Raw genomic sequence first — 14,391 nt, forward strand, 5'->3', positions numbered from 1 at the left:
ATATTAGAGGATAGTATTTAGGAATTTTAGTTTTGTTAGACAGTCTGCAAGCTATATATCTGTCCTTACAAACTCTACTTTAATACTCCCCTTATTATGTTGCTCTCTGTAGTAATAGTTCCTAAGAGAGATATATCTTAATCTTTTAGAGTTAGTATAGTTTTCTATAAGGCTAATAGCTAATTAATTGTCTACTTTAATAAGGATAGTAGAAATGCTTTTAGCCTAGGTAAAGGGCTAGAGCTTATTAATAAAATTCCTTACCTAATTTACTTCTCTTGTTGCCTTAGTAAGAGAGAGGTACTCTGCCTTAGTACTAGATAGTACTACTTCTTTTTATAGTTAAGATCTCTAGACAACTAGGCCTCCTACAATTTTAAAGAGTATTCCTAAGGTAGACCTAGATATGCTAGGATTACTAGCAAAGTTAGAGTCTAAGAATGCTTTAATCTAAATTTGCTTCTTAGTTTTCCTATATATAAGGCACTTATTAATTATGCCTGTAATATATCTCTAGATATGTTTAGCTGCCTAAATATATAAAGGTCCTAGGTTCTAAAGGAACCTTGCATAGTAGTTAATAGCAAAACTAATATCTAGTCTAGTATAGTTTAATAGATGTTGCAGTTCCCTAATAATCTTGTTAAAGAGATTATAGTCCTCCTTTATTCCCTTATCCTAGAGGGGTTTAAGGAGGGTATTAAGGGGGTACTTAACACTCTTTGCATTACTAAGACTATATCCTTAAAGTTTGTCTCTAGAATAGTATTCCTAAGAGACAGATATAGAGCTATCTTTTCCTTCCTTTAGGTAAAGTCTAAGGAAGATATTAGTATTAATAACCTTAATTATGTACTTCTGCTCTAATCCCTTAATTAGCTTGTTAATCTTATAGTCTAACTATCTAAAGATCTAGAAGTTATCTATATAAAGGAGAATAAGGATGCCTTTCCCTTAAAAGAGGCAAGTATTACTAATAGTTCTTAATAGACTAAGCTTTTAGAGAGTGTCTATAGTATCGTAGTACTAAAGAGCAGCTGCCTACTTAAGCCTATATAGTCCTTTCTTAATATATATAATATACTTATAGGCATCTTTCTTAAAGAGATAAGCTCCCTCTAGTAGCTTAATAAAGATCTGCTTATCTAGGTTTAGATTTAGGAATGCAGTCTTAATATTAACTTGTCTCCTCTTCTAGCTAAAGTTAACTAAGAGGGACAGAAGTATTCTCCTTGTTATAGCTCTTAGGGTAGGAGCAAAGGTATTAATATAGTTAAGTCCCTTCCTTTATATAAATCCCCTAGCTATCTATCTAGCCTTATACTTCTTTACAGTTCTATCTAGGAGCACCTTAATCTTAAAGACCTATTTCCCTATAAGAGGGACTCTCCCCTTAGGGAGGGTACTAATAAGTTTCTATTTAAGGCATCCTATAGACTTAAGTAACTTAGCTTCCTTAATAATAGCTTTCTCCTATTTCTTATAGTTAGATCTAGAGAGAGCTTCCTTAATTATCTTAGGATTAGATAGATTAGGATTTGTTACTTTAAGTCCTATCTTCTAGATCTTGCTATAGTCTTTTCTTATAACTAATCTTCTACTTCTTAAGAGTCTAAATATGCCTAAGCTTTTAGGACTTACTTTATTACCTAATTTCTTAGGTCTCTTAGGGCTTCTTCCTACTTTCCTCTTTCCTATAATATAAATATCTAGAAAGGGAGTTATAGCATAATCTTAGAGGTCTTCCCTTTTAGGGCAATTCTCTATTAATGCTTAATATTATAACTATATTAATAAGGCATTAGCCTACTTCTAGAATCCCTTAGGACTTCCTTAGAATCCCTTAGGACTTCCTGTTTCCTTAGAAATATACTTCCCCTAAGCTAGCTAGGAGGCTTCTTTATACTTAGTAGCCTTTAGCTAATTAGGCTTAGACTACTTATATTAGTTATCCTAGGACTATATGTCCTAACCTAATATTTGCTCCCCCTAAGATGTTAAAAGGGAGGCTTAGTTTCTCTCTCTCTATATAGTATTAAATATGTTCTCTACTTCTTAAAGATAAGAAGTAGTAAGAGATTAGGTATCTTGCCCTTAGGCATCCTAGCCCTAATCTTAATCCTTAGTATAGATAGTATAGACTTCCTATTCTATAGTAATAGGTTATATTAATTGTAGGAAACTCTCCTCCTAGAAGTCTAGGGTAGCAGGTATTATGTTATATACCTTATCCTTATTATATATTATATAAGGAGAGGTTATAATCTTGTATTAAAACCTAGTAAGGGTAGATAGTTTAAACTTCTAAACTATATAGTTAGTTAAAGTATTCTCCTAGAATCCTAGATTCTAGTATTTCTCTACTTTAGGATAGAACTTTTATAAATTAGGTCTCCCCTAATTATGCAGATATGCTCTACATCTAAATCTCCTAACCTTTGTTAGATTAATATATAGAGTTCTAGTATTAAGATCTTAATTAAATTCCTAAAGAGGAATCTTATTAGTTAATAGGCATACTAGCCTATTAGTAAGGAAGATTATATATGCAACTGCAAAACTCTAGAGAGGGAGAGGTAGGCTAGAGTTAATTATTATTACTCTTACCTTATTAAGGATAACCTTATTAGATAATTCTATAATTCTATTCTACTTAGGAGTATAGGGAGCTAAGAAATCCTATCTTAGTCCCTTATTCTCTACAAATATAATTAGATTATTATTATTAAACTCTCCTCCTCTATCTAAGAACTAGATCTTAACTATCTTTTTATACTAGTTAAATGTCTTAGTAGTCTATTTCTTAATAATTTGTGCAGCTTATAATTTAAGCTTACAGAAGATAGCCTATCTCTTTCTTAACTTTGCATTAGTAATTATAAGGATATACTTATATCTAAAGATATCTAGTAGAAAGATTAGTCCTATAATGTTAATATAGACCTTATCTAATAAGGATTAAGGTATTAGTCTTAGAGTTCTTAATACTACTCTCTATAACCTTACAAGCTTGTATAGCTTATAGTGCTTAAGTGTAGATATATTAATCTGCTTAAGTCCTTAGACTTAAGCCTTTGTTATACTAAGAATCTTATTCCTTATATAGCCTAGTCTCTAGTGCTATCTTGTTATATTAGCCTTAGGCATAGTAAAGGCTAGATAGGACATATTCCTATTAGTTATAGAAGCAACTTTAGTACTCCCCTTAGGGAGAGAGATAGTTGCATTCTAGAGGATTAGAATATTATAAGTAGACTAAACCTTGCCTATCTTCTTATTATTTCTTAGAATACATAAAGATAGCCTGTCTAGGTAGACCTTACACTTTAGCTAAAGAGTCTCTGCTAAGATAAGGTTGTAATTAGAGTTAGGAGAGTATAATACATCTTATAAGGTAATATTTAACTTATTCCCCTTATACTTTATTATAATCCTTATACTTCCTAAGTATGTAACTATATTTTATCTAATAGCTTAAGAGAACCTAATTAGGGTTTCTAGGGGTTTAAGGTCTAAGAACTAGGACTTATTATTAAAGAAGTAGTATAATATACTAGAATCCTAGATAATAGTATTACTCCTTTATATTCTAGCGGTAGTAATTGCTACTCCTGCAAATAAGCTGTCTAAATTAGAGCCTAAGCCTATATTAGAAGAGGAGATAGGCTTAATTACTATAGTATCCTTTCCTCCCTTCTTATTATATCTCTTGCTCTTATCTTAGGACTTCTTCTTATCCTTATTAGATCCTCCTTTTCCTTTATATACCTAGGACTTTAGGGCCTTATTAGGGTACTTCTTAAAGTAATCTACATTTGTATAAATATAATAGGTACACTTAGTATATTAATTATTATCTACTGCAGCACCCCTAAATCCTCCTACTATCCTCTATATCTATAAAGGAGGTTCCTTAATTAATAAGGTAATTAGCTCTTTAAGAGTTATGTTCTTAATATAATAGGATTATCTCTAGCTTCTTAGGTATTCTAAATAGTAGAGGCCCTAGATAAAGAACAGCCTAATCTGCTTATTACTAAAGGTAAGCTTTAAGACTAGAATGTTCTTAGACCTAGAGTATTATTCTATTATAAAGATGTACTTGTAATACTACTTCTAGAAGTCCTTACAGTACTTCTAAGTGTTTGTTCCTTAAATCTTAATATTACTAATTCTAAGAATCCTTAGGCTATTATAAATGTTTATAATTATAATAGGCTTATAGGTAGCTGCAATAGTATTATATAGTTCCTTAGCTATCTTCTCTATATCCCTAAAGTTAGGCCTTAGAGATTAGTTAATCCTTTTGCTAATAATCCTATATGCAATTAGGTTATACTTATACTAGACTTAGAGAGGAGTTAGTCTTAGTCTACTAGTTAGAATAGGTTCTGTTACTAGAGTGTCCCCTCCTTCTTTTTAGGAAGGAGTTAGAGCTTAGGAGGATAAAGTAGTACTCTCCTTAGTTAGTAGAGAGGGATATCTAACTTTAATTCCTAGCTTTAGTTAGGCAGGGTACTAGGGAATGTTATAAAAGACATAGCCTAATACCTCCTTATCTATAAGGGCTGCTTTAAGTATCCTTAACTAGTCTAAGAAGTTACTTCCCTTTCTTAGGACTTTATTCTCCTTCGCAGTCTTAAACTTATTAGCCTATATTACAGCTGTTGTTATAACTAGCTCTTTCTCGGCTTGCTAGTTAACTATCTAAATAGTATATAGTAAGGTTCTAGTAGCTGCGCTTAGAACAGACAATTCTTCCTTAAGTATGTAGTAGTTACGCCGGGCTTATAACCTATTATAATTAGACTTAAGCTAAGTAGAAGAAGACCTCTAATTAGCAGGTATATATTATTATGCAGAGAGAATCTTAAGTATAAGATTCTTACTTTAGCTATCTATGTGTAGGAATGCCTTAGCACTAGTCACGTGCACTTCACTAATGGTTAGTCTGATGATCCACAACACATTGGCGATGGAGACGTGAAAGCTGAGTCAGCAACACTCGAACCTGGAAGTCCCCGCCCTCGGGCTGCCCGAAATACCGAAGGCAGAACGGATGGAGCATATCTCTGGCCGAGGCCGTGCAAGAGACTGACATGACTGAGCAAGAACGTACTGTGGCACTCAAGATCATGTCGAGACGGTGGGAATGAAGTCGGGATGTAAAGTGCTGGCTCATGGAGACATGACATACGGTGAAAGGGGTATGGTATGGATCTGAACGTACTGTCAATGTACTGGCAGTGCGATCGTCGGTGTATATGTGGGTGTACTGGCGTAGAAAGCGTCCATGTCCTACCTTAGGACTGTATCAGGAGGTGTACCTGCCATCACTTCTGCCGTTGTCGTGCTCTCATTGAGACGCTCTTCGTTTTCGAATGCGAAAGCGCTGCAGCTGCCAGGAGTCCCTCGACTCCCTCCAAAAAGAAAGACTTGGAGCGCAGCTGTGAAAGAGTGATCTTAAGACCTGCATTCGAATTCCGGATTTTGGCAAAAGAACAAAATATCTACCTCAAAGAGGCAGTGAAACCTCCACGGTGAAACCTCCCCGAGGGTTTCTTTGGAAACGTCAATGTTTCAAATCGACCATTCACTGGTCGAGCGCGTCGGTCCATGGATTGCTCTCATTGGACCCCCTGTCCACGGATTGCTCTCGTGGACGGAATTTGGACGGCTTTGTCCGAACATATACCTTCCCGCGCTTTCGGACATTGCCGAGCTGGCAGACGGCGAGCGGTAGTCGCGTTTAAGCAAGCACGCCGCGGCCGCCCAGAGATGCATTCGGTATCCTCTCGTCCATTCTTCGCAGCATATCCTCCTGATGATGTATGCTCTGCCCATACTCGTGGATTGCCAAGCTCATACCACCGACCTGCCTCGCGATGCGCCGGATCTGGACCCGACTCAGCGTCTCAAAGAGCTGCTGTGCTTCCGCCTTTCGACGCAACCGGACAAGTCTTCTACCCAAGTCGAATTCACGGTATGTATCCGTTGCGCCCAATACGCGTCATCCTCTTCTTCGTCATCTCGCCTCCCCTGATCCTGCGTCAATCTCCTGCCCGATGGCGCTCTGGCATACGCTGCATGGTCGTACGGCGAGACAGATCCACCCCTTCTGCTCCTATGCTTCGACAATCCGTCAATGCCATCCTCTCCAGGCTCGAGAAACGATTGCTCCAAGGCTCTGCAACGCTTCATGAGATGTCTCACAGTATCCGCCATGGTCTTCAGCGAGACGTCATTCAGTTCGATTCCAATGGATGTCTCCCCGCTCTGCTCTTTTCGCATTGCTCGGGTATGCTTCTTGCTCTGCTTTCGCATGGCCCGGATGTTTGCCCTCCCTTCAAGCAGCTCGGTCCGGAGATTGGCCAGATAGCTGTGGACCTCCCGTGGTGCCTGGCCCATGACCCCCAAGTTTACCCAGACGACTTTCAAGAAGGTCCCAAGCGTGAACACGAAGCTGATCAGACCAATGATACCAGTCGCCGTGGAGAAGGGCGACAGCTCGGTCTTGAAGATGATAATTCCCATAGTCCGGCCCTCCTCAGGGTGGCTGTCTACGGGTCCTGCGAGAGCAGACCGAGCACAGCAACGTGCTGCTCGTGCCGGACTGCCGCGACCGCGCCATGTTTACAGAAGGACGTGTGGTTCACGGACAGTGGAGATCGTGAAGGAGCCTAAGCTTTCGACGACCTGAAGTCTCTCCAGAGCCAAGCCAATCGATGGGACAGGGGCAGACAGACCACAGTGCTGACAAAGCGTTCAAGGTATTGCCTGCTTGCCGGCTGTGAACGAACTTCTATCAAGATACCAGACATGCTGCCGAGCTCCTGGTACCGTTCACGAGCTTGCCAATATGGTACACACTCCTCAAGCAGGTGTTTCCAGATGAACGACCAATATGCAAGGCTGGCAATCGAGATCGTTGCTGTTCAAGCTTGCCCGGCTGCCAACTTGGAAGGCTTCGAGCTTCCGGGCCGAGGCAGGACATCCTTCCATGTTGACGACGAGACATATACCTTATTACACTCGTACACATTGCTTCATTAATCCTGGACTGCTTCTAACTCGTAGACCTGACACAAACAGACCTCTCCGCACGACATCGATTCAATCTCAATAGTAGCAAGTCCACACCTAGGCATCATGGCGGGCGGCAGCACGTTCACCTGGTCTCATGCCCTACGAATCGATTCAACACGATCGCCATTCGAGTCGCCGCTACCCCAAACACACAAAGCCTTCGCAGGAGTCAAACCAGTGTCATGGAAACGCTACAACATCGCCGGTATACTCGTAACAGTCCTGGGATTGGAAGAGCTACCACAACGACCGGAGGAAATCACATGCCTATGGCTGCTTCATGGACGAGGTGATACACAAGACAGCATGGCGTACACAGCAGCGGCCATGCTCAAAGCTTGGAACTCGAAGAAGAAAGCTGGACAGAAGAGTCTGATATGCGTCTGCTTCGATCAACGAAATCACGGCAGTAGGATGATTGACAACCTGAACAACCTGTCGTGGAAACAAGGCAATCGAACCCATGGCCCAGATATGTTCAATTGCTATGTTGGCACCGTACAGGATCTTTCGTCTTTAATGACGAAGTTGCCGATGTACTTGGGCTTCAAGATCAACGATCACATTTGTGGTGGTGTCAGTCTAGGAGGCCACGCTACTTGGGTAGCTCTCATGACCGAGCCTCGAATAAGCGCCGGTCTAGTCGTGATTGGATGCCCCGATTATACGAGCCTCATGACCGACCGAGCAATACGCAGTAAACTCCAGTCTACGTTGACCACAGATCCTCCAGGTCTTGACTTTCTCGGATCGCAGGACTTTCCACAACCCCTCATTGCTTCCATAGAACAGCACGACCCAGCCGGCATTCTTCTCGGCGAATTGGACGTGTACTCTCCAGATGACCATCTCAGTCCGCCTTCAGACTCGGAAGTCAAACGTCTACGACCTATCATCGAGCGGACGCTGGCCGGCAAGAAGGTCTTATGTCTTAGCGGAGGTAAAGACAAGCTCGTGCCTTACAAGCAAGGAGAGATGTTCTTGACGTGGCTGAAGAAAGCTATCGATAAGGAATCTGGCTGGTTCAAAGACCAGGGCATCGAGCTGGAAGACATCCAAGATCCGCAATCTGGGCATGAGTTCTCGGCTTTGATGCGGACGGAAGCTGAGCGCTGGTTGTGTGATACGCTTGCTAGCGATCATTCTGCGGTACGATCCAGTAGACTGTAGAGTGTCATTCCTCCCCTCTCTGAAGGTGCACAGTCCCAGCCAAGCGAGTGAAATTTGTGCTGTGAAAGTTGTGCAAACAGTCGGAAATTTTGGCGGGATTTCTGTTCATCTGGGCGCTTTGTTAAGTCATCAGTGCGCTCGTAGAGACGACTGTGTGGTCGTCTTGGTATGGTCCCTTTACGCTCACCTGCAAGATATCGAGTCGGACCACTAAGTTACCTACACGGTCACCTCTGCGCCTACATGTACGCCGATTTGGCCGTCCTGGAAAGTCACCCTTACGCTCGTTCGACCGTGCTGCTAAGCTGCCTGCACGCTTAGCTGCACGGTCAGTGAGGATATCGGGAAGCTTGAATGTACCGCTCTCGAGGCGTTCGAACAACGTAGCCGTATATGTATCGTCCGTTACATGTTCGGGTTGCAAGGTGTCGGACTCGTTGGCCTTCCCAGTACAGCAAGATGTTCGGTCATGCCAGTTGCATATCATCGTTATTCGTATCTATCAATACAACCAACGTCACCTCTGAATTCCTCTCCTTGAAGCATCCAGTAAGCCTTGCAGCAACTTCAGCCACGATGCACTCGTACCCCAACACCTCAAGTCACCAAGCACCTTGATGCCCTGAGCCAACGCAGCCTCGGGCCCTCCAGGACCATACAGATCATCAACACCCGTCATATGCACACGCATCGTGTCGCCGCTGTGGATGAATTGCTGCACGAGTTCGTCGTCGGTCGGTCGGTCGATCAGGATGATTTCGCAGGGTGCATCGTCCTCCCCGGTATTCTGCGCTGTGGCGGTCTGGCCCTCCTGGACGGCAGCCGATCGATGTTGACCGAAAGTCCCGAATGCCCACAACACGAGTGCGCAAAGGGCGATGGTGGGTGCCTCGTAGAAAGCGTCAATGGCGTAGCGCCGTACGTGCCAAAAGCTCGAACCGGCGTGAAGAACAGCCAATCGAGCTTTGTACTGGTGCTGCACGGCCCATCTTTGAACAAGGTTTTTCGTGGCGATGCTTGCGTCGCTGTTCGGGCTCTTGCCACTTGCAATGCTTCTCGCGAGCCTGGTGATGTCGTCGAGTGGTACGAGCAGAAAGACTCTGGCCATGTGAAGGTGGAGTACAGTCGGGTGTTCGAGGCCACTGTTCTGGCCGATCGTGGCGTTCGCTTGCCAGTGAAGAACGTCCAGGGCGTCGCACGCGGAATTCTGCCATTTGGTGTAGGCTGGGATGGCAGGCAGCCAGATGGGACTTTTGGGCAAGTTTGTGGTGGACTGTCGACTCGCGGTGGGTTCCCAGTGGGAGAGTGGATCGGAATAGTACCGTTCAACGTCCCACATGCGATGATGGAGACCGTGAACAGTGAGGATTCTGGCAAACTCGCCGCGGTCCTTTGCCACGCGTTTCTCGACATAGAGCTCTTGCATCGCCTCGGTCAAGGTCGGGTAGGTCCTTTGGCTGTCGTGTAGTGCTCTCCATTCTTGACGGGTTGAAGCGTACCATAGCTTCTCCTCGCATGGAAGAGGCAAGCATGCGTCTCGTAGAGACAAGTTGATAGGTGTGCTGAAGTGAGCTGCGAGCATGCCATCCACGAACCATGCACTATACGCAAGACGCTTGTTGCCCTCCTCGATGACCCATTCTCGCCACTCTGTCTCTTCGTCTCTGGTCTGAGCCGCCAGTGGCGGTAGCGGAAGCACCAACCCTGTTCGTCGGCGGCAAAGCGCAAAGATCTCAAGGAGCTCGTGGCGTGAATCTCGGGCGCGCAGGCGTGAGGACTCATCACCACAGTAAGCCATTCCAACGAGGTGGAGAAGATGCGCACCCGCGACGTGAACTGATCGCTCCCTGCCTTCTGGTATATTTTCATGGAGGAACAGCAGCCATCGACGAGCAAATTCGTGCATCGAGTTGGTCAACGGCGATTGATGTGCTTCCTGGAGGTAATGACTGCCGATAGCCGCCATTGTCAGGGTGAGGATCGGCCGTTGCTCGGCCACGTGGCAGAATGCTCTATGCCAGAATGGTAGTATTTGATCGAAATGCTGGTAATACAGGTATAAGAGGCGTCCAAAGGCCTGTCGAGATGGTAGTGCGACCGGCTCATAGGCTATCCATGCAGCGTGGCGAGGATCGATGCATAGCGTCAGATAACTTTCGTTGATTTCTGCCCACGCGTCTGCGCTTATGGTCCAAGCATGGTCCTTCGGATCATCCGTTGGATCATTGATCCTGAGGCTGAACGGATGCCAGGATCCTGCAATCTCCACGCGCTTTCTGTCCGGTGCAACCGGTGCGGTTGCGATCTTTCTCCGTTTGACACGGGGAAGCCTGGCGGGCTCTCCATCGACGTAGTACTCTCCTACGCTGCTGCAACTCTCGTCATATGCCGGAGATTCCGTTCCCGGCATCGATTGCTGCGATATCGCAAAGCTGGCAGGAGATTCGCTTGTCCCAATCAGCCGATTCCCGAGGGCGGACTGCGATCGTGGAGGGCCTCCCGACTGGAAAACGGGTCCGCTAGACGAAGATGGAGCAGAAAAGCCTTGTTGGTAGCCGGAAGCTGTAAGGTTGGGATCATGCATCATCAGCCAATTCGAAGATGACAGAGCATTACCGTTCCACATGTTGAAGTCTAGCAGCGGCGGTACGGCCAAGTCCTGCCCCGGTGCGGACTCATGCCGGGATACGACGGGTTGTGGAACGACCACTGGGCTGATGTCCTGCATGTGAAAAGTGCTACCGTTGTCGTCGATGTCAACGACAGACTCGGCTGCGGTCGTGCCACCGTTGGTGCTCGGATATGAACATGGAATCTGTCGGGAACGGCACCGAGTGCAGTCCGCCTCGCCCGAGCACCTGGACTTTGATTTCTGGCAGTTCCAGCATGCTCTAACACCACGTTGAAGAAGACTTGGTGCAGCTTGATGCGTGATTTCATGTCGCTTCAGAGCGTCTCTGCGAAAGAACTCTTTGTGGCAGCCTTCTGCGGAGCAGCGAAATTGCCGCGATTCGGAGTGGATGAGCGCATGTCTCCTGAGGTGCTCGGACCTGCCAAATGTCTTGCCACATTCGTCGCAGCGGTAGTCGTTGTGTATGTCTCCACCAGAAGGCATCTCCGGACGAGCTGATGCTTTCTGTCGTGGTGTGGTGAGGTCCGGAGGGGGCCTGCCCTGGACAACCTTGAAATTCCAGAGGGTGTCGGACTTGCCTCCGGCAGAAAATATCCGGCATTCGACCGGGCATTCTCACGATACCTTATACTCAATGGCTTATAGATCGAGCAAATGACTCGGTAGATAGAGACACATGAACTGACGATTGCGGAGACTGGTGATCAGTCACAACAGCAACCGAACAGCAAGGAGTGATCTTCCTTCATCAACACATAGGTACTCCCGACGAAAAACAAGCCATGCATCCAAATCCGTAGTTCTACTAGCCATGCTCAATCACTCCTTTCTCCTAGGTACGTACTCTTCGCCTGGAGCTGACAGGAGCACACTTTCAACGTGGTAACATGGATGTCATTATACTGTCGATTCGGGTTGAACGCATGATAAGATCAATGCTCTCGTGGAAATTCTCAGTGGCAACGCCAACGCCGTGCTATCCAGTGGAACTCATGAAGTCTAACTCGAAATATCCCGAGAAGTTGTACGTCAACCGCGGCTGCGTTTCGTACACATGTGCACACAGCCGGTGAGGTCCTTAGAAGATCGAGTTGACAATATTGCCACCAATTGTGGCACCAGCACTGCAGCAGAGGTTAGTATCAACGAGCGAAAGACTTTATACTATCCAGAATAAGCTTACCCAAAGATCGCCGCGTTACCCAACTTCTTGCCGAACTTCTTGCCTTGTTGCTCAGCTGTGAAAATGTCAGCATGCCACTCTTGTCACAGCTCAACAAAACCACGGCTTACCTTTGCCTGGCACTTTGCCCTCGCCGTTACCCTGTCCGCTGATCTCCAACGGCATGTTACCGTAGTTGTTGGTAGTGCTCGACGCCGCTGCCTTCTCTTCCACGACCTTGACGTAGCTGCGCGGGAAGATACCTTCCTGTCCAGTGCGGCTGGACCGACCCTTCCACCATTCCGCATTCATGTATTCCGTTACGGTTATGTGATCGTTCGGTTGTAGTTCGAGATCTCCAGCATCGGTTGAGTTGTACGGGTATAGAGCTGTGGCTTGTGCGAGAGGTGGGTAATTGGCGACTGGTGGAGGAGCATTGTATGCGGGAGGAGCTTGTTCGTGCTGCGCCTTCTCGTCGTAGTAGCCGTTCGAGTTGGCCTGAGGCTGATTGTGGTTGTTGAGCGACAAGTTGTTCATTGAAGCATTCGGCACCGGCGTTGGCGCGTGGGATACGGGCCCGTTGACGGCGGAGGGTACAGCGCCTACTGAGATTGGCGCATGGAGCGCTGTTTGTGCTGGGACTTTGCTGAGAAGTTCGCTGAGGGTCTGAGGGCTGATCACGGAGGCATCGCAAAGGTATTCGAGTTCCTGGAGAGAGTTAGTCCTGGTAGAAGCAAGTTGAAGCGGCGATCGTGGAGCCTTACGGCTTTGATGGTGCGGATGGACCGGTTGACCATGGCCGCATGCATTTCCTCTGCTGAACCCATGATTGTTTGGTTTCCTTGCAGGTACTGGGATCTTCGATGTTGTAACAGGAGTTGTAAGGACAATGGTGAGGTCCAAGAGGTTGATCTTGAAGTCCGCGCGTTGCACATGCAATTGCGGCTGTGCCGATCACCGATGACCGAATGAATAAGGCGCAGGGATGAAAGGCGCTCTTAGCTTCGGCGCTTCGGAACCGCACTTCTTCTTCCACACAACAACATGCCCGCGATATGCTCAGCTCGTCTGAACCTTTGTGGGATCACCATCTCTGCAGTGCAAGAAGCTCACGTCGACGGGCGATGACCTCTTTCTCCTCCATCAGTGCGGCTAATGCACGGATCCGATCCGCGAAACTCCTACACTTGAATCGTCTCCGAGGACCGTAGTAGAATTGGTCTCCCAGGAAGTGACGGCGGAATCCTCCAGTCGACCTTCCCTTTGATACCATGGTCGGTGTGGAGTATTTGGAGAGCGTCGGAATTGATGCTTCGGGTTGAAGACGGCTACAGTCCACGTGCAGGTGTGGCTCTGAACGGCCCAAGAAGTTCTCGTGGGGATAGCGATGCTTACACGGACACGCGGCTGCCGGCGTCGCCGTCTCTTTCGTGATGCTGGCGGTGGTCATGCTGATATGGATCTTGTTCGCTTGGTACTGCTTGTCGAGTGGATGGAGAGATGGTTCGTACGATGGATGGACAGCAAGTACTATGGTAAGAGGACAGGCGCGTCGACACTTTCATCGTATTGTCGTCGAAAGTCCATGACTGCACTTTTCCGTATTGTCGCAGAGAGTACAAACGGAGGCAGAGGCGGTTCGTCGAACCACCTCTAGTGGGGTCCAATTCGCGCATCGATGTCTGGCGAAAGATCTGGCGGCGCATCGTTGTGAGAGCTCAGAGACACATTTCGTTAGGTTTGCTGTGATGTTACACTCGCATATGCATAAGACTACTGAATGCTCGACAGGCCTCGATGAAGTCAACACTTTCTTTGCGCTCATTTGACCATCGAAGGCCAGCTTGCGAACATCAATGTCGTCAGCTCCTTCGATCTCGCGTCTCGTATGGTCAGAAAGCCGTCCAAATATCTCGGCTTCTACACCGCCATCATGCACTTCCTGACCTGATCCACATTCCCTACTAACTTCATCAACTCCACCCGAATCCCCTCCACCTTCAGTCCTGGTGGTAGTAGATTGGAACAAAGTGCAACAAGCTGTCGGATGACTCTACCTGTACAATGGCTCTTTGATGTGTCACACTAACTCAATAAGTCTCTCCAAGCGACGCCCTCCTCCCACACCTCTGACAAGCCCTCTCATCACACAGCAACTTCAAATAGCCATCCGGCAGAGCACCTGAAGCCTTTTTGGCAGCATTGATGACATCCTCGATGAAGAAGCCATCCACCAACTCCTGATCGACGCGGGAGCGCGTGGAGAGCCTCCTGGACACGAACTTGGCTCGCACATAAGGAGGCGGGTCCGAGTATTGACCTTCGCGGAGGGCTAGGAGGG

The 14,391-nt window shown here is 46.3% G+C and overlaps 3 protein-coding genes across 3 annotated transcripts; 1 reads left to right on the forward strand and 2 right to left on the reverse strand.

The window, feature by feature from the left end:
* Positions 1-5,907: 5,907 nt before the first annotated feature.
* Positions 5,908-6,534, reverse strand: MYCGRDRAFT_33380 (uncharacterized protein; the record flags this gene model as incomplete). Its single annotated transcript, XM_003857574.1, has 1 exon — positions 5,908-6,534. One exon carries the CDS (start codon positions 6,532-6,534, stop codon positions 5,908-5,910), a length of 627 nt encoding a protein of 208 aa, XP_003857622.1.
* A 615-nt stretch (positions 6,535-7,149) lies between these two features.
* MYCGRDRAFT_34023 (uncharacterized protein) lies at positions 7,150-8,256 on the forward strand (the record flags this gene model as incomplete). The annotated part of the gene is made up of 1 exon (XM_003855988.1): positions 7,150-8,256. The coding sequence occupies one exon, from the start codon at positions 7,150-7,152 to the stop codon at positions 8,254-8,256; it is 1,107 nt and encodes a 368-aa protein (XP_003856036.1).
* A 3,415-nt stretch (positions 8,257-11,671) lies between these two features.
* Positions 11,672-12,859, reverse strand: MYCGRDRAFT_65348 (uncharacterized protein; the record flags this gene model as incomplete). Its single annotated transcript, XM_003857573.1, has 4 exons — positions 11,672-12,012; positions 12,072-12,126; positions 12,182-12,758; positions 12,815-12,859. 4 exons carry the CDS (start codon positions 12,857-12,859, stop codon positions 11,967-11,969), a joined length of 723 nt encoding a protein of 240 aa, XP_003857621.1.
* Positions 12,860-14,391: the final 1,532 nt, after the last annotated feature.

The sequence above is a fragment of the Zymoseptoria tritici genome, chromosome 1 (genome assembly GCF_000219625.1).
Source record: "Zymoseptoria tritici IPO323 chromosome 1, whole genome shotgun sequence".
In the NCBI taxonomy this organism is placed as follows: Eukaryota; Fungi; Ascomycota; class Dothideomycetes; order Mycosphaerellales; family Mycosphaerellaceae; genus Zymoseptoria; species Zymoseptoria tritici.